The 20589-nt window shown below is 33.6% G+C and overlaps 1 protein-coding gene across 1 annotated transcript in view; it reads left to right on the top strand.

Moving 5' to 3' along the window:
* The window catches only part of LRRIQ1 (leucine rich repeats and IQ motif containing 1), a 216455-nt gene that overhangs the window by 29949 nt on the left and 165917 nt on the right, over positions 1–20589 (top strand). The window contains exons 8-9 of the mRNA XM_037167657.2: positions 2870–3022; positions 5880–6030. Coding sequence (XP_037023552.2) covers positions 2870–3022; positions 5880–6030 — 304 coding nt within the window. The remainder of the gene's footprint in view (positions 1–2869; positions 3023–5879; positions 6031–20589) is intronic.

The following is a 20589-nucleotide window of genomic DNA, read 5'->3' as shown; positions in this document are numbered from 1 at the left end:
ATATATTTTATTGATTATGCCATTACAGTTGTTCTGTTTCCCCCCTTCATTCCCCTCCACCCTGCAGACCCCTCCCCCACCATTCCCCCCTTTAGTTTATGACCACGTGTCTTAAGTTCTTTAGATTCTATATTTCCCATACTGTTCTTGCCCTCCCCCCATCTATTTTCTACTTATCGTCTATGCTACTTATTTTATGTATCTTCTCTCCTCTTCTCCTTCTCCCACTCCCCTGTTGCTAACCCTCCATGTGATCTTCATTTCTATGGTTCTGCTCCTGATCTAGCTGTCCTTTTAGTTTGCTTTTGTTTTAGGTGTGGTTCTTAATAACTGTGAGTTTGCTGTCCTTTCACTGTTCATCTTTTTTATCTTCTTTTTCTTAGGTAAGTCCCTTTAACATTTCATATAATAAGGGCTTATGATGATGAACTCCTTAAATTTGATCTTATCTGAGAAGCACTTTATCTGCCCGTCCATTCTAAATGAAAGTTTTGCTGGATAGAGCAATCTTGGTTGTAGATCTTTGGTTTTCACGACTTGGAATACCTCTTTCCAGCCCCTTCTTGCCTGTAAGGTCTCTTTTGAGAAATCAGCTGACAGTCTTATGGGAACTCCTTTGTATGTGACTGTCCCCTTAGCTCTTGCTGCTTCTAGGATTCTCTCCTTCATTTTAATCTTGGCTACTGTAATTATGATGTGCCTTGGTGTGTTTGTTCTTGGGTCCAACTTCTTTGGGACTCTGTGAGCTTCCTGGATTTCCTGGAAGTCTATTGCCTTTGCCAGATTGGGGAAGTTCTCCTTTATTATTTGTTCAAATAAGTTTTCCACTCATGGCTGTTCCTCTTCCCTTTGGCAGAAGGGAATATTATGAACCACTATATATGCTAAAGTAGATACCACAAACAAGGGCATGGCAGCAGCTGTCTCTCCTGTACTGTAACTGCCACTTTAAATAACTGGAACTTACTTGTGTTTATATATTTAACTGTAAGTCATATTATTAAATCAGGCAGAGTAATATAAATTATAAAATAGAGTAGCATTTGTTACTATAAAGTTGCAGTTGTGGAGTTTTCTGTTTTTAAGTGCTCAATTCTAACCACTATTTAGAATTTCCAGTGATGGAATTTCTAGTATTTCCTGGTGGGCAAATTAAATGGACCTTACACAGCAGTTATCTTGCCACAAATGGATGAATAATTTTTCTTGTAAAATTATAAAAATATTTATTTTGAGTTGTTGCAGATTTATTCTTCAGTCACAGTTGACATGCAATATTACATTAATTTCAGGTGTACAACACAGCGCTTAGACATTTATTTACTTTACAAAAATGATTACCCCAATAAATCTAGTTCCCATCTGACGCTATACACAGTTATTACAATACTATTGATTATATTCCTTATGCTGTACTCTACATCCTGTGACTATTTTAGTAACTGTCAATTTGTACTGAATACCTTTCACCTTTACCACCCCCCCCAACTCCTTCCCATCTGGCCCCCACCAGTGTGTTCTCTGTATCTATGAGTGTGTTTTTGTTTTGTTTGTTAGTTTATTTTGTTTTTTAGATTCCACAAATGAAATTATATGGTCCCTGAGTTTCTCTATCTGACTTACCACTTATTTTGGTTTTCTTTGTTACTTTCGTGACGGAATTCTCATCTACGATCGCCTTTCCTTCTGCCTAAAATACATGCTATAGGCACCTACATAGTCTCTTACTTTTGTTTCAGTGAAAATGGATGTATTTTACCCTCATTCTTGAAAAATATTTTCACTAAAATGATGTTTAGATTATGAATAATTGAGATATTCCTGAAATAATTATGAAACAAAAAACTTTTATTCACCAAGTTTTTAAAATACTGATTGTTTGTTGCTTTTGGTACTTGAGCAAGGAGTAGACAATCACTTCTTTATGTCTTCACTAATGTAAATTGTGTAAATTAAAAACTTTTAGTCTAATATCTTGCACAGGAAATTTTGATATGAAGAACTTACTGAACTTAAAATTTTTATATGTTTTCCAGATTTTTCTGAAGCAACAGTGCTTCCAATTTCAATTGAACAGTTTTGAATTTCTATTTTGAGTATGATATATACTAGACTCCTAAAGCTAGTAATTTTTAAACTGTTATTCAGTGTATGGGAAATTGGCCTTAGGATTTTTGATGTGGTGATAGGAAAATATTCTTACTGTAAAGTGATTTATATAGTTATTTCAGTGCATAGAGTCAATTACAATGAAAAAACACAACACAGTACATTATTTCTCTGCCCTTTAACTTAGGTGAGAAATCTTGTTTAGTAAGTTAAGTACTTTTCCATAATCCAAAAATATTTCAGACATACTCTTGTTCAACAAGAATGATAATCTGTAATATAACATGGCACAAAGTTGAATGCATTCTTTGATACTGAGTTTTCTTTAGTTCAAAAGACAAACCAAAAAGAAAGTTTCTTAAGAAAAAAGCTTTATGAAGTAATGAGTTTATAATAATATCTCAATAATATGAAGTATTGTAAATGTATGGTCTTCAAATGTTTGAAAAATAGATAAAATTATTCATGATTTGTTTTACCACAGATACTATATGCTTGGCTATATTACATTGCATTATTCAGTAGTAGGTAATGATTTATACCTTTATAATGTAGAAGACTTATACTAGAATGTGGTTTGTATTCCATGGTTCGGGCCCAAGGTCTCATCAACTTCTGGCGTCAGACCCAGATGAAGCACAGAATCATCTCATCTGTATCCGACCCAGGTGGAGATGATCTGCTCAGACAGAGTTCTCTGAACTCAGAGGTTATTACTGTTGGATAATGTTATGCACTCCAATTTTCTTGAATTCTCTAGGTTACAAGAGTAACATTTCAAGATTTGCCAGGCTGTAGTCTTTCCACACTGGCAGAGTGTACAAATCTTCAGTTTCTGTCTCTTCGATGCTGTGGGTTAACTTCTTTGCACAGCCTGAATAACTGCAAAAAACTCAAGTACATCGATGTACAGGTACATCTTCTGTTCTCATTATTTATTGTAATAAAGTGGATTTATCTTTACATTTCATAAAGACTATTTTTTAAAAACTTTACTAAAAAAAGCATGTACCTTATGTTGTAAAGAGATTAAGGCCCAGTGTTTCTGAGAACTGTAGAGGGAAAATGATTAGGCAGTATGGCCTGGACATTACTTATCTCTATTTACAGATGATTATTCTTGTTAGCTTTTGCTGTATAACAAATGACCACATTAATTAATAAATTAAAACACCATCTCTTTTATTTCCCCATGGTTCTGGGGTCCATGAATCGAGGCCAGGATTGTCTGGGCATGTCTTCTGCTTCTTTTTGTTTTCACTGAGTCTCTTATGTAATTTGCAATTTGAGCTGGGATGTCTAAAATACCTTCTCTCTATGATTGGTACATTGGGAAGTTATCAATTCCTTAATAAGGACTCAGTTTTGCTCCATAATAATGGTTTTCTCTGATTTTTGATTCTGCCCACTGGACTTTTTTTTTTAAATTTTTTATTTTTATTTATTTGTTTGTTTGTTTGTTTGTTTGTTTGTTTGTTTTTGACTCTGTCTTCAAGGCATACTTCTTTGTCTCCAAGAAGTGCCCTCTTTGGCAGCTGAGCACTTTTCCCAGCTGGTTTCTTTCCCATAGAAGGTGTGGGGTGGGGCACCTACAGGCTTCTTTTAATTTTGAACTATATTCTTTTCAGTTCAAACTGGTGGTGCTTTCACCAATATGATATCTTTTAAATACTGTGGGCTTTTTATGCTTCTTAGTGAGTTCATTTCACTAGACAAGTCTATACTCATAAATATTTTTGACAGGGATGCTGTGGACCATACCCTTAAGATTCCTAAAACTTCATTTGTCTTTCTGAGGTCTTAAAAAATCTAATTGCTGTTGTGTACTTGATATATGATCTTAACATTGAGGACAATGTACGAGGTCTGTGTAGAACGTATCCAGTCATGTAATATGAAAAATAGAGACACTTATTGAAGAAGGTACAAGATACAGGAAATATTGTGTATAGGATAATGATGCCTCAGTCCCCTTCAAATAGGCACCTTGGGACCTCACACAGCTATCTCAAATGCCATCAGCCACCCTGTCGTATTTTCCTGAATCTCATCCACAGCCTGAAATCTCTTCCCTTGCAAAGGTGATTTTAGTTTTTGGAAAAGCCAGAAGTTGCAGGGTGCCAAATGTGAGCTGTATGGGGTGCTGAGTCGCCTGGGTGATTTGATGTTTTGCAAAAAAACTGCACTAAATGTGATGCATGGGTGGGTGCATTGTCATGGTGAGGCTGCCAATCAGTTGCCCATAGCTGTGGCCTTCTCAATCATCTGAATCATTTCCGTGGAGGAACGTTCAAGCTTAATGCAAAATTTGATGCAGGTTCATTGCTCAGCTCGCTCAGGAGAGGGCCACGTGGTATACATGTACTTGCTCAACCGCATCTACTGCCCCCAGTGACTAGTACAATGAAGTTGTCATTATTTGCACATGCACATCCCAGTTCACTCTCCTTGGCTGACAGATTCCACTGATGTCATAAACTTTTCTTGTTATATTAACAATGGTTGGACTTTTTCTGGACAGACCTGGTATATGTATTGCAAAGATGTGTAGGTGTAGTGAAAGTGCAAATCTATATATGAGGTAAATACTAAATTCATAATCTTAGTATTCTCGGGAGAGGAAGGAACTGAGGAGGGGAAGTGGGAGACTTCAGCTTTTTCACTGTTTGGTTGTTGTGGACCGCTCTGCCTGGTTTCAGGAATTGTAACTCTCTACCCCCTGTGGCTTAAGGATGAGTGAGTGACTACCTTTGGAATGCAAGCTGCAGGAGACAAAAGCTTGTCTCTGGTAGCAAATAATGCCTCAGTTTCCTCCCTGCCCCCAAAGCATGGTAGGACAGGTAAGACCCCTCAGAGGAGGGGCAACCTAGGCCAGACTCGACCACTTGGGAGGCCATCATAGAAGGACTCAGGGGGCTGCAACAAAGGGGGAGCAATGGACTCTCGCCCCCCAGCTTTGACAAAACCCGAGTCCTCGTGTTCTCTGGGAGAAGTGCTTCCTGGCTCTAATCCTCTTAAGCCTGAATACCTGATGGAGGGAGGTGCAGCTCCTTGCCTTGGTAGAGCGTGTCCTGGGGAAAAATCTGACATCACAATAAACCTGTGAAATCTGTTCTGCTAAGAGTGCTTTCATTCATATGTTAAGGGTTTGAGCAGGAAATCCTAAAACTCTGTTCCTAACAGACTCTGACTCAAACTAAGCCCTCAGATTTTTTTTTGAAATATTATCTACTGTTTGATCCTTGCTGCCTGTATTCCTGTTTATTACAAGCCAATAAAAGCCCTTGGAGAAATGGGCTCAATGCCTTTCCCCCTGAGAAACTGGCCACTGCTTAAGGCCTTTTTCCTCTGGGAAACTGGCCACCTCTTCTCCCCAACTAGATCACATCATGTCTCTGTCATGTTGACTTTCATCTGTGGCACATGGGGGGACTTGTGAGGAAAGTTGCCCCCATGTTTGGTTTCTTTTAAATTACAGTTTCATATAGGAACTATGACCAAATGTTAACTCATGTTCATTTAGATTGAAATATTTATATGATCCTCTATATTTTCTGTATTTTGAAAGATTATTAATAAATATAAAGTCAATTATTTATTAGACTACTCAATGTATTTTTATCTAGATAGTATAATATTCTGCATGGTTATCTTAAAAGTTAGGTACTTTAATATTCATTTGGAGATTATATCTCAGTCTCTTTTTGCAAACTTTAATTTTTTTAGTAAGACAATGAATTAAAATCAATTACATTTGTTCTTTGTTTTAGGAAAATAAGATTGAGACTATCAACTGTGAAAATTTGGAAAATCTCTGCATTCTTCTTCTTAATAAAAATCAACTGACTTCTTTGCATGGTTTGGATGGCTGCACTAATATCCAAAATCTTGAACTTTCACATAATAAAATCACTCGAATTGGTGAGAACAATGGAATTTCAATATATAGACATTTATTTCTCATGATTATATTTTATATCTTTTAAAGAATAGGCCACCATCCATAATTTGTTTATTTATACCATACTTATTTACTTTTTAATTCTTATTTATTAAGGAAATAAAATAATTTTCAAATCTATAAAAAGAATATGCTCACTGACAAATGGGTAGTTGTTAGTAGCTTCTGCTATTAGTAGTATATTCGCCTGCTTATTCCTTTTCTTATAATCAGTAGTGATCTGAGCTCTACTGGGGGATATACTCTAGTTTCATGTCATTGTATTTTTATGAATTCTATGCTTTCTAGTGGGAACTGTCATAACTGTTCCCTGGTAAACCCTACCATCACTGCTTTGCTTGCTTCCATACATCACTTGTACTCACTTTTTCTTTAGCTAAGGCTACTAATACCACAGAGAAGAAATAATTCATCTTCTTAATCTTCTCCATCACTCCATTTGTATATATGTATACAGGTATATCTATATCTGTTTCCATCTTCATACTTTATAATCCATATAAGTCAGCAGTGGAACTGTTTTTTGTTTGTTTGTTTAAAGCCGGTACTTCTATTTCTATATATATACCTATCAGTCTCCTCTGGTACTTTACTCCATCATTTTATCTCCTGTCTGAGTCAAGTTTTCCTGTTGCTGTTCACTTCTACCATCACCTTATCTCTCTTACACTTTGCTGTCAAGTTTTGTGAGTGTTCTGTTCTTGCTCTCACTTGTTTACCCAACTTCTCTTTTCTACTGTCTGAAATTCAACTTACTTCTCTACTGTTTCCAGTATGATAATTCTAAACTAGAAATATACTTTTTACTACCTGGCTCAAACTTCTGTTATTTTTTTATTATTTAACTTGTGAAATTCTCAAGGGACTTGGTAGGGGCTTAAATAATGATTAATGAATAATCAAGGATGATCAAAACTTTACTCTGGTACAATGCTAATGACTTGAAGTTCTGGACAGACCAAAAGCACTGTCCTTCCACCTGCTCTGTCCTGTAGTCATTAAGAAAGTGATATGGGCCGAAATGTCAGGTGGTGGTGTGGGAGTGGATGGGGAGAAAAAGTAAGCCAACGTTCTGTGCTCAGGCTTGGTTCTACTTAGGCCTCCTTGATATTTATTAGTTTTGTTTGTTTGGCTCTGGTTTTTAAAAATTTTTTAATGTTGAAAATTTAAAACATTTACAAAATAAATACATGAAGATTCACATAAGCATATTAAACATTTGCTTCATTGTTTCATTTTTTGGTTTTATTTTTTCTTTTTAAAGCAAGTCCCAAAATTGTATAATTTCACTCTTTCATGCTTTAGGAGATGGCTTTTAATAATACGGTTCATTCTTACTTAACCACATTGAATTGTGACATCTATTATAATTAATGGTGATACCTCATATCAACTGAATATCCATAATCCAATTTTCTCATTTTTTTCGAAATTACGAGTTGACTTGAAAAATAATACCACTTACATATTACCATATATTATATTTACATAGTCTTTGAAGTCAAATCTGCAGCAAAATCCTCCCACTTTTTCAACCCTTGCCATGGATTTATCACAGAACCTATATTACTTGTCCTACGCAATGCCTCACATTCTGGATTTGTCCATTTACTTCTCTTTAGTGTCATTGGAATTGTTTTCTAATCCCTGCAGTTACTGTAAATGGAACTTACCTTAACAGGCTTGATTAGATTCAAATTCAGTCATTTCAGCAGGACCTTTTCACAGGTGGTGCTCTGCGTACATTGCCTTACACTAGGAGTCATATATAGTTTGTTTGCTTTTGATGGTGTTACAGTTGACATTGGGTACAGCTCGTAAGAGCCTAAACCCTCCATTATAAAGGCCCCCACCAAGCTTTAGATATTATTTTTACCCATTGATTAATGTGGCCTGAATCAATTAATGCAATGGGGATGCAAAAAGTAAGTTTTCTAATTTGATCATTACTTCCATAATTCCTTCACTGTTATTGACATAAATACTTAAGTTTATAAATTGTCCTCTGAGTACTGCTTAGTCCATAACTTATGATATATAGGTATTTCCATCAGTTCTACAATTTTATGGTATATTTTATATTCTAGCTAAGATTTTACATTTCTATATGGAAAGAACATTTTTGATGTTGTTCTTTCTAGTTTTACTGTATTATATTCAGAAAATGACTCATTTCTGCTTTTTGGAATTCACTGTGATTTTCTAATATGTGGTTAATTTTCAGAAATGTTTAATGTGTACTTGAAAAGTATGCTATTTATTTGTGTTTCAATACAGGGTTTATATTTTCATCTGTAAGATCTACCTTAGTGGTCACTTGTTTTAGCTATTTTATGTGTACTTGATCTACTTTGGACTGAGAAAGTTGAGCTAGTTTAAATTAGTCTTTTTGTATATTCTTTCTTTGGTTTCTGCTTAATGAATATTGCTCTATACTGTTTCATAGATAACTGTGTTATCTTCTTTGTGAAATTTAGCCTATAAAATTATGGCTTCTTTTTGGTCTCTTTAATGCTTTGGGGACTGCATACTTTCTTGTATGATATAGTTTCTTTTTGTTTGTATTTGCCATTTTGGCCATTTAAAAAACAATTTTCTTTAATCTTTCTGAATCACTTTGTTTTAGGCATATACTTGTATGCAGCATAGTTTGATTCAAGCATACATGTTTTTCCCTCAAATAGAGTATGACCATTTGTATTTATTAACTCAACTTACATAATTGGTCTCAGTAGGGTCATCACTCTCAGGATAACGCTCGCTCTTTCTGGTGGGAGGCCTGTTGGCAATGCATTTCTTCTCCCCCTACTAGAGCACCTTCATTTCTTACTTACCCATTCACTTTCCCGTGGATTCCCTCTGTGTGTGTGGATTCAGCCTAGATCCTTTTGGCCGTGGATGCTTATTGACTCACTTAGAAAAAAATTTACCTTGTATTACTTTATTTCCCATTTACACTGGAAGGATAGTTTGTGAGTATTTTTAATTCTTAATTTTTTTTTGCTGGTTATGAAATTCTGGAGGAGGTATAGGGAGAGTTGGATTTAGGTAGTCACAATCATCTCCCATTTTTAACTATGAGGAAAATATAGTTGTTCACACAAAGCAAGCTTTTATTTTACAAACAGTTCAAGGAACACTTGAAAATAGGATAATATATAATATACTTCAATCTGTTTATTTGCCTGCGTTTCCTGCTTTAGGAATACTCATGACTTATCCCATGTGGAAATGCTGATACTTTTGATACAAATTTTTTATTTTAAATTTTAATTTAATATGCATAGAAATAATTCTGTTGTTGGAATGGAGGCAAATGCATCGAAATGTATGTTACTGTATTGGCACACAGTGAGGCAAACTTTAAAAAAATTAAAAGGCTGTTTGTAAGAAGAAATGCTTGAACTCTCGTTCACTTCATTTTCATTGCCAGCAGTGCTGTATGGGATTTTTTGTAGCCAGTGGATTTCCTGGGATAGGACATCTGCAAGATTTATGTGAAAACTGACATCAGGTTAATTGATGTACCTGAGGTATCTCTATGTAGTAGTACAGAGCTAACAAGCTAAAAGACATCTTTGCTGTCTGTTGGGTACAGTGAAAGCACTGTATTTATTGAGTGTGAGTAGAGTATACATGAGAAAGTAGATTTTCTGAAAACCAGTTGGAGTCTGTTTTTCATCTTCAGAAACTGCTTACCAAGATTCTGGTTGAGCTGAGTGAAAAGCATAGATTTTGTCTTTCAGTGATAAATTGATGGTGAAAACTCTTATGAAGGGGCACAAAGATAGATTTGTGTTTATAAATTAATAAGTTGCTATTCTATGCTATATTTCTTATGTAGGTGAAATAAAATTGGAAGCAGTGCCAGGTGTTTTACATTTGTAGCCTCAAGTTGAATTTGTTTCTAATTCTTACTAGGCTATAGTAAATAGTTAATATGTAAAGTTAGTGCTAATTATTTTTTTATTTAGAAAACATCAATGCACATTTTATTTGACCTTGGAATTTAAATGAACAGGATAGCTACTGTGTAAGTTTAAGACAATTTATTGGAAATTACTCATGCTGAATATTTTCCATTCTAATTAAACTATTTAATTGTAGAAACAGAAACACAATATGAAATATACTTTTTAAATGTAATTTAAAATTTAATTCTATGAATAAAAATTACAAAGTTTATATACTTTTGTTATTGCCTTTAATATTTAAACATATATGCTGTGGGTATGGAAAGAGATGGTTTTACTTATTATTAATCATAACTAAAATATAAATTTAACTGTTATTTCTAAAGTATATATTGAGGTATAAATTATTCTCTGGTCAAATGTAGTAAAAAACAAGCTATTGTATTGGAGCTAACCAGGCCATATAAATTTTGTAGTAATTAAAAATTTACTATGTACATTTTTATATAGTTTTCTATGATTGGTTATATATTGGTAGCAAGTTTTTGATTATAGCATATTATGAATGTACAAAATAATTGCTCTAAGTTTATTAAGTTCATTAGGTTGATGATTTTAAAGATAGACTTCTTTTAATCAGACAAGAGGTTTTATTATATTTTTTATTAATATAAAATGTTTTATGATCTTTTCTTGAGTTACAGGACTGTCTTTTATAATTCTGTTAATTTGGGTGAATTTAAGTGTTAAGGTTTTTAATATTATTATTATATTTTATACCTTCTTTTGCCTAAAATTTAGCACAAGTAAATTTTAGGCAAAATTGGTAAAATAATTTGTTTTGTACAAGTTTTGTGGAAATGTATTTCTTGAAGGGATATTGTTACAGTGATTATTAAAGTTTACAAAACTGATGTATGGGAAATCTTTTGTATTTTAAGTTAGTATTTTTGATTTAATTTTTTTAATGAATAGCTAAAGTAAATGAAAAGTAGGTGATATATAATGTATAATCTAGTTTTTCCCCTTCCATCTTTATGTTACATTTTTTGACTTTCTAGAAGAAACATTTGAAACTAAATTAATTTTTTTTAAGATTTTATTTATTTATCTTTAGAGGGGAAGGAGATAAGGAGAGAAACATCAATGTATGGTTGCCTTTCATGCATCCCCTACTGGGAACTGGCCTGCAGGGAACCAGCCGGCAACCCAGGCATGTGCCCTGACTGGGAATCGAACTGCGATTTTCTGGTTCGCAGACCTGTGCTTAATCCACTGAGCTACACCAGCCAGGGCAGAAACTAAATTAATTTTTTTATAAATTATGAGGAATGGCAAAGCCATTTTATAAATTTTATTTACAAAAAATACAACTTAAAATAGTAAATATATTAATAGATGAATTTTTATCACCTGGCATTATTTTATTTGTTTTATCCTTATTAATTCATTTACGTCATATGATTGCTATGAGTTAGTTATTGTTAAATCTTTATTTATTTATTTTTAGTTAAGATAACTGAAATACAGAGAGGTTCAGTAAATTGTCTAAGGTCACACAGTTAGTAAATTATAGAGTCAGGATTTGAAACTCAGCAGTCTACCCTTGGTACCTAATTTTTGATTGCCTTTTTCTACTGCCTCTCTAATAAATATGCATTTAGTATTTCAGGTTTTCATTTTAGTTATTATATCATAATGTGATTCTTTATGCTGAAAAATCTAATGATTTAAAGGTTTATGCATTGATGAATTTACTAATGAAAAAATTTATTGAGCACTTATTATGTGCCAGCACTTTTCCAACTAATAGAACATAGCACTCAAATATTACTGAGGATGGAGTAATAAACAAAACAATTAAATATTCTGATTCTCACCAAGATTATCCTAATGATAAATATTTATATATAGAGAAAAAGACTACGGGTAAATTGCTATATCTCATTTATTAAATACTGGTAAATATGAAAATAAGTACGATTTTAATGTGCAAGAGCAAGTATTTTTATTTTTCTCATTTATGAAGCTTCTGATGTGCTATTTTATGAAAACTTTAATCTGGAAAATATTTTAATGCCAGAAATTAATTTATTTATAAATTTCAGGTAATGCATTCTTTAAAATATTGTAAATTGATAGAAATACCAAGAGTTTTTTTCCCCCTGCTGCCTTATTTTCAGATTAGATTGCTTTCTGGAGAAGTGATGCTAGTATATAATAAGAACAAAGGGTGCTGAAATAATTCAACATTTTCATGTAGCTTTATTGCTGTGTCGTGGCTTATAGGGAAAATATGACTGTGTTAATTCTTGCTACCAAATGTTGTCTTTGGAAATTAGAAGATTAGTGAAGTATAATAAAGCTCTGGATATTTTGCTTGTAAAAATGTTTTTTATTATATACTTAGTGAATTCTTTGGATTCCACTAGATGGTGCTAGCTTACTCTTTAGTTTTTTTAATTTAATTTTTTTTTAATTAAATTTGTCAGGATGACATTGGTAAATAAGATTATAGAGGTTTCAAGTGTACTTTTCTACAACATGTGATCTGTATGTTGCATTGTGTGCCCACCACCCAGAGTCAGGTCATGTGCCATTACCATGTAATAGGCCCCCATTCCTCCTTACTGCCCTTACAACCTCCTTCCCTCTGGTAACCACTACACTGTTGTCTGTGACTATGAGTTTCAGTTTTATGTCGCTGAGATAAACTTTCAGATTTTATTTGGCTAAATATGTTTTTTTAAAGATTTTATTCATTTATTTTTAGAAGGGAAGGAGAGAGGGAGAGGAATATCAATGTATGGTTGCCTTTCATGTGTCCCCCGCTGAGAACTGACCTGCAACCCAGGCACGTGCCCTAACTGGGAATCGAACTGCAGGTTTGCAGGCCCTCGCTCAATCTACTGAGCTACACCGACCAGGGCTGGCTAAATATATTTTTAACATAATACAGATATATTCATACACATTTGTATATGTATTTTGAGATATCAATTTACAATTTGGCATATACTTTGCATTATGAATATATTCCATTTTATATGAGCTTTCTCTGCTTAAGGCGATGTGCAACAATCTGTTATCTTTGGAAGATAATACTCTTTTCCCTTTTTAAATTTCTCTTTTGGTCTTTTGTGTTTATCAGTTTACTCCGGTGTTTCTATTTGTGGTCATCTTAGAATTTATTCTGCATCAGTCTTTTGTGCCCCTTAAATCAGTAAGTTGGTATCTTTCTTCAGTGTTGGAAAAATTCTGAGTCATCATTTTTTTATGTGTGTGTGTGTGTATGTGTGTGTATATATATATATGTATATATATATATATATTCCAAGATATAGATCCCCCTTATAGTCTCTAATCCTCTTATACTCTTATAATTATATTCCTTGAAATTCTTTAGCATCTCTATGCATCACTTTGGATGTTTTATTGTACTCTGTCAGTTTACTGAATCTCTCTTAAGCTGTGTCTAATATAGTGTCCAATCTATCCATGAAAATCTCATTTGTGTTTATTATAGTCTTTCAATTTTAGAATTTCTTTGCTTCTTCTATTTACCATTCCATTAACATTTTATAATATGTAATACATACATTTTAATATATAAATGTTTAGATTTAACTTTTATTTTACATGTTCAACAAAGTTTTGTTGATTTCTGTGTTTGATAACATGACTGATTCCCTATGGATGGTTTCTATTTTTGCTTATTTTCTTGGTTTTCACATGATTTTATCTACTTGCTTTAAGTTTTTTATTACATTGCAGTAAGAGAATACTAGGAAAAAACGAAGCTGTCTAATCCATTTGAGACTATGATGCTGTTGTTTTCCTCCAGAGGTATTTATTGTTCCAGCTGCAAGCACTAGCAACCTCTGTGCAGCCAAGTGCATGCATGTATTTATATTGAGACTACTTAAAGCTGGGCTTCGGTACCTTGGGGGCTGTTCTACATTTGGGTTAATGTATAAGCACATGGAGGTCCCAACCAGAAGTGAGACAGGAATTCCCTAGGCCTCCTTCTCTGAGGAGAAAGAACCTTGGAATCCACACTTTTGACTCTGGAGGATTACATCCTGTCCTTTCCTAGAATTAATAGATATCATAAATAATGTGCTCATTTCACTTTTTCTGGAACTTAACCCTCTTCTATAATATTTTAGTTCTATGCCTTGAGGAGGTATGTTTATGTTTTGTCATTTTTTTCTTGTTACCAGTAAAGAATTGTCTCTTGTTACCTACCTACCTAGTCCCTCATTACTGTTAACAGAAAGTCTTTGCTACATTTCCTGTTCCTCCCTCCTTTCACCCCATTTTCTTTTGAGTTGATTGGTATGATTTCCCCCCTCATTTTCTCTTTTTTCTTAATTCTTTTAATACCTATATGTTAATTAATTTAGTGGTCACCATGAAAATAAAATGTGCTCAATTTATCTCAATTTACTTTATGTTCCTACTTCAACTTTCCTAACTTATATATGCTTTTTTTTTCATTCAGGATTTTAAATGCATTTTTATTGAACTCTTCATGGACTACATTGTGGTTGTTTTATATAGCCAGAGTTTGATTATATTTGCCCATATTCATTGCTTTTATGCCCTTTACCCTTCTTTTATTTAAGATCTTAAATCACTTTTCTTTTTCTTGATGTAGATCCTTTAACATTTCTTGTATAGTTGGAATATTCTACAAGATTTTGTTTGCCCACAAAAGTCTTTATTTCACATTCATATTTGGATCATTTAACCAACTGTACTTTTCTAAATTGAAGTTTATTTTCTCTGAGTAATTTGTAGACATCTTTTCATTATTCATCAATTTCATTGTTGCTATTAAAAGTCAGATATCAGCTACATTTCTGAAAGATCTGAAGGTATTTTCTATGCCTATTTCAAGTATTTTTTCTTTGTTATTGCTGTTATGCACTTTTACTCTGATGTATCTAGGTATGAATTTCTTTTTCATTCATCCTGCTTGAGGTTTGACGCAATTAATTAATATGTGGCTTGCATTCTAATATTATTTGGCTATGTGTTAGCCATTTTGTCTTCAAATGTTTTTTTTTTTTACTCATGCTTTTCTCTCATTCTGAAACCCTAGATATATATATATTACATTTTCTGATGCTAGCTTTTATATTTCTTATATTCTCTCTCTTTTTTTTGCTGTCTGTAGATAATTTTTATATATTTGTATTATAGCTGAAAAATTCTGACTTGCTATTAATCCAGGTTATTGAGTTTTTCATTTCAAATAATTCTAATTTCCATGGGGGGTCTCATTTTTTGGCAATTTATTATTTCTGCTAACTCTTATGACACCTTATTTTATTGAATATTTCATGTGATTTTTTTGTCACCTATTTATTTCCCTTGCAATTTAAACTTAGTGGTTATTCTTACATAAGTAAGGTATGAAAGTTTGTTCTTTAGAGAGGATTTCTCAGATGCTGGGAATCATAACCTGGATTGGTTTGTGCTACATTTGAGGGAAAGATTTCTGATCACAATTAAAGTGAATTGGAACTGCAAACTTATGAGAGAGTCAGCTTGTATTTATTAATTAAAGAGGCAGATTTTTCCCCTCTTTTGTTGAGATTTACGACTATTTAATTTCTTGTCTTCTGGTTGGCTATAGGTGATTGGGCTTCCATGTTTTTGTGGGATTGTCTGTTATACTTCTCTACTATTGGTGAAATTTGAATTTTGTTGCCTCAAACTTTGAATCTATAGAAATGGATCTTCTTATTCATCAGATTTAACAATTTTTTTCACACTGAAAACTGGCTTTATTGTTCTGCTTATGGTCTTTGCCTACTGTATTTGTTAAGATTTTGGACTGAGAATTGTTAACTTTCTTAACTACTCATTTAGAAACATTTAAAAAAATGTAAATACTATTTTTACATTTACATTTATGTTCTAAGTATTCCCTCCTAGAGTTCTTCCACTTTGCCTGTATGACAAACCCTTTTGAGGATGACAGAAACACGTTTTCCAGAGTTTTTCTTCTGTTCTGCAACCTTTTGTTGTTGGTGGTTGTGGTCAAAATTAAATACAGGGCAACAGTTCTATTCCATAATTACTTTGATTTTTTCAAACATACTGTTTTTTAAAATATTACACAAGAAATGCATTCTCATTTAAAAAATTTAAAAATAGTGAGGTATATAATATAAACTGTGAAATTTTCTCTCTCTACTTACACTTTCTCTTTTTTATTTTGTAGGGTTAACCACTGTTCACAGTTGTTTATGAAAGGGTTACTACCTTGTCCTATGTGAACAAAATTATAGATGTGTAGATTTAGATTCCGATATACTTGGGCATTAATAGTCTATGTATGTAACTTAGGTTTTACACACAGTAATATATCATAGAAATTCTTCTCTGTTAAAATACTTTGTGTTAAACATTATATATATTCATTTTGTGAATTCTCCATCATTTATTTAACTATTTCTGTATAGATAGACATTTAGCTTATTTCCTTTCTTCCTTTGTTTTTATGTAATATGGCAAAGAATCCTTCTATATACTATTTTATAATTTTGTGTATATTTCTATATAGTGGATGCAAATAGAAATGCAAAGTCAAATGTACCTTTGTATCTGAAGCTAAGAATCTTGGTAATTCACCAGATTGGAATCTTTAACAGTTTTTAGAACAGATTAATCGTACATTCTCTGTATGTAGATTAAAAAGTATATTGTCTTAATAATCAAAATTGACTGATAGGCTTCATTTTATTCTTTCTAGCCAGACATGCTATACACTGATCATTGTTTCCTACATATGCACAGAGCACTAAGGTGGAAGCGTGTGTAGCACGTGTGAGGAACAGCAAGGAGTTTAACGTGTTAGATTGTTAACCAAGAGAAACAAAGGGACAGTAGTAGTGGGTGAATTTAGAGGTAAGGATTTGTGGGCCATTTTAAGGACTTACAGGAACTTCTCTCCATTATTGAACATCTGAAAGTAGTCTACATTCATTGTCTCCACTTCCGCTGCTCTATCTTCTAAAGCAGGGGTGTCCAACCTGCGGCCCATGGGCCGCATGCAGCCCAGGATGGCTATGAACGTGGCCCAAAACAAAATTGTAAATTTACTTAAAACATTTTGAGATTTTTTTGTCTTTACATGTCACAATGTCACATAAAACAAATGTATATACAATGACATTTTATTACTTAAATGTACATTTTCATATTAGTAATTACAAACTTGGGAACTGCTGCATAACTAAGGTTACGTGAAGACATTTTTGCTTATCTGTGGTGGTAGATATCATGAAAATTATGGACAGACCTCTTTTTTGCCCATTAGTTTTCATTAGTGCTTGTGTATTTAATGTGTGGCCCAAGACAACTCTTCTTTCAGTGTGGCCCAGAGATGCCTAAAGGTCGAACACCCCTGTTAAAAGAATTGCTCCCTTGATGGCTCTGGCGAAAGCTGCTTCATCACTGCCAAGGCAGTGGCCTCCTCATTACCGTTTTGCCCAAACTTACTCACACTGTTGACCACATATAAGTTAACGTAAATTAAAATGCCTTGATAATTGTAAATTACATAGTTTTACTTTTGTTTTTACTGACAACTGTCATCCACACAGAATCCAGTTTGCCTCTTCCTCTAATCCTTCTCCAGTTGTTCTCCTGCTTTATCTGTTGTTTCCTTGTGGCCCCAATGTTTCATCCTTGCTTCTTTGGGGGGTGAACTTTGAAGTTTCACAAACATGGTACCCATTCTAGAGTTAATGGAAAATTTTATTTCTCTTTAGCTCTGTAAAACTTAAAAGCCATGCACATGGCTTTTAAAAATATTGTGCTTAGCTCTGGCCAGGTGCTCAGTGGGTTGGAATGTCGTTTCATACACCAGAAGGTCGAGAGTTCTACTCCTGGTCAGGGCACATACCTAGACTTTGGGTTCCATCCCCAGCTGGGGTGTGTATGAGAGGCAGCTAATCAATATTTCTCTCTTACACGAATGTTTGTCTCTTTCTCCATCCTTCCCTTAAGTCAATAAACATATTGACTTAATCCTCAGGTGAGGATTAAAAAAATATTATTCTTGCTTAAGACATTTAAATATTTGATTAAGGACATTTGAAGTTACATAACTACAAATTTATATTGATTAGTATTTTCATATGCCTGGAAAGCAACGATCTGTTTCTGTGGGTTAGTTGATTTCATCAGATATGATTTTAAGGCATTCTATATTCCAAAGTGTTTTTTTCATTTCATTAGACTTTAAATTACATTGTGGCTAATATATATTTACTCACATATAATACACTGCTTATAATCCCTTGGAATTGATAATATATAATTGGTCTATTATTTTAATTTAGTGAAATATCTTATAGGGCCAAACAATTTACTCCCAGAATGACATCAGATTATTTTCTGTAAGTTATGATTGCTATTTTATAATACAGGAAAATACCAGTACATTAATCCTGGGTAAAAAATGAAAAATATGTGATTACTCATATTTAAGTCTTTTATCCATCTTGAGTTTATTTTTGTGTATGGTGTAAGTTGCTGGTCAAGTTTCATTTTTTTTTTGCATGTAGCAGTCCAGATCTCCCAACACCATTTGTTTAAGAGGCTATTTTTATTCCATTTATGCTTCTGCCTGCTTTATTGAATATTAATTGAACATAGAGACTTTGGTTTATTTCTGTGCTCTCTATTCCATTGATCTATGTGTCTGTTCTTATGCTAGTACCAGACTGTTCTTATTACCATGGCCTTGAAATATAGTTTGATGTCAGGTATGGTGGTCCCACCTACTTTGTTCTCCTTTCTCAAAATTGCTGCAACTATTCAGGGTCGTTTATGGTTCCATATAAATTTTTGAAGTGTTTGTTCTATGTCTGAAATTTGTCATTGGTATTTCAATAGGTATTTCATTGAATCTACAAATTGCTTTGGGTAGTATGGACATTTCGATGATGTTAACTCTTCCAATCCATGAACATGGTATATGATTCCATTTATTTGTATCTTCCTTATTAATTTCTTTTTTCAGCATTGTGTAGTTTTCTGAGTACAGGTCTTTTACCTGCTTGGTTAGGTTTATTCCTAGGTACTTTATTTTTCTTATCACTATAGCAAATGGGATTTTTCCCTAATTTCTGTTTCTGATATTTCACTGTTGCTGTACAAAAATGCAGGGGAAAAGGGCAAGGATTTGCAGGAACAAGTATAAAGGACACATGGACAAAAACAAGAGGGCGTGTGGAAATGGGAGGGAGGTGGGAAGGGCTGGTGGGGGGTGGGCTGGGACAGGAGTAAAAGGTAGAAAACTGTACTTGAACAACAATTAAAATTTAAAAAGTAAAAAAAATGCCTTTGATTTCTGTTTTGACTTTGTATCCCACTGCTTTGCCAAATTCACTTATTAGGTTGAGGAGATTTTTGGTGGAGTCTCTAGGGTTTTCTATGTATGCTATCATTTCATCTGCAAACAGTGGTATTTTACTTCTTCCTTTCCAGTTTGGATGTCTTTTATTTCTTCTTCTTGTCTGATTGCTGTGGCTAAAAATTCCAATACTATGTTGAATAGGAGTGATGAAAGCGGGCATCCCTGTCCTGTTCCTGTACTTAGTGGGAAGGATTTTAGTTTTTGTACATTGAATATGATGTTGGCTGTCGGTTTTTCATATATGGCCTTTATTATGTTGAGGTGTGTGCTCCCTCCACTTTCACTTTGCTGAGTGTTTTATCATAAATGGGTGTTGTACCTTATCAAATGCTTTTTCTACATCTATCAATATGATCATGTGATTTTTGTCTTTGCTTTTGTTTATGTGTTGTATTACATTTATTGATTTGTGAGCATTGTACCATCCTTACATCCCTGGGATGAATTCCACTTGATCATGGTGTATGATCTTTTTGATGTTTTGCTGGATGTGGTTTGCCAGTACTTTGTGGAGGATTTTAGCATCTTTGTTCATCCAGCAATATTGGCCTGTAGTTTTTTTCTTTGTTGTGTCTTCATCTCGTTTGTTGATTAGGATGGTGCTAGCCTCATAAAAAGAGTTTGGGAGTCTTTCCTCTTCTTGTTTTTTTTGGAATAATCTGAGGAATATAGGGGTTAGATCTTCCCTAAATATTTTGTAAAATTCTCCTGTAAAACTGTCCGGTCCAAGGCTTTTTTGTAATGGAAGTTTTTCTGCTTCAATTTTATCAGCTGTTGTCTGTTTAGACTTCTTCTTCATTCAGTTTTCAAAGATTATATTTTTTCCCAAGATGGAATGAAGAGGCATGATACCATAAAAGTCCGAGAAGAGAAGATAGGCAGGAAAATCTCAGATATTCCATGCAACAATATTTTCACCAATATGTCCCTTAGAGCAGGGCATGTAAAGAAAAGACTAAACAAATAGGACTTCATCAAAATAAAAAGCTTCTGCATGGCTAAAGGAAACATTAGCAAAATGAAAAGGGAACCAACTATATGGGAAATATATTTGCCAATGGTCTCTCGGACAAGGGTTTGATCTCCAAAATACGTAAAGAACTCACACAACTCCACACCAGGAAGACAAACAACCCAATTAAAAAATGGGCAAAGGACTTGAACAG

Source organism: Artibeus jamaicensis, unplaced genomic scaffold (genome assembly GCF_021234435.1).
Source record: "Artibeus jamaicensis isolate MK-2021 breed Jamaican fruit bat unplaced genomic scaffold, CSHL_Jam_final scaffold_584, whole genome shotgun sequence".
Taxonomy (NCBI): Eukaryota; Metazoa; Chordata; class Mammalia; order Chiroptera; family Phyllostomidae; genus Artibeus; species Artibeus jamaicensis.
Note: the sequence above shows the minus strand (reverse complement) of the source record. Positions and strands in the feature narration are given on the sequence as shown.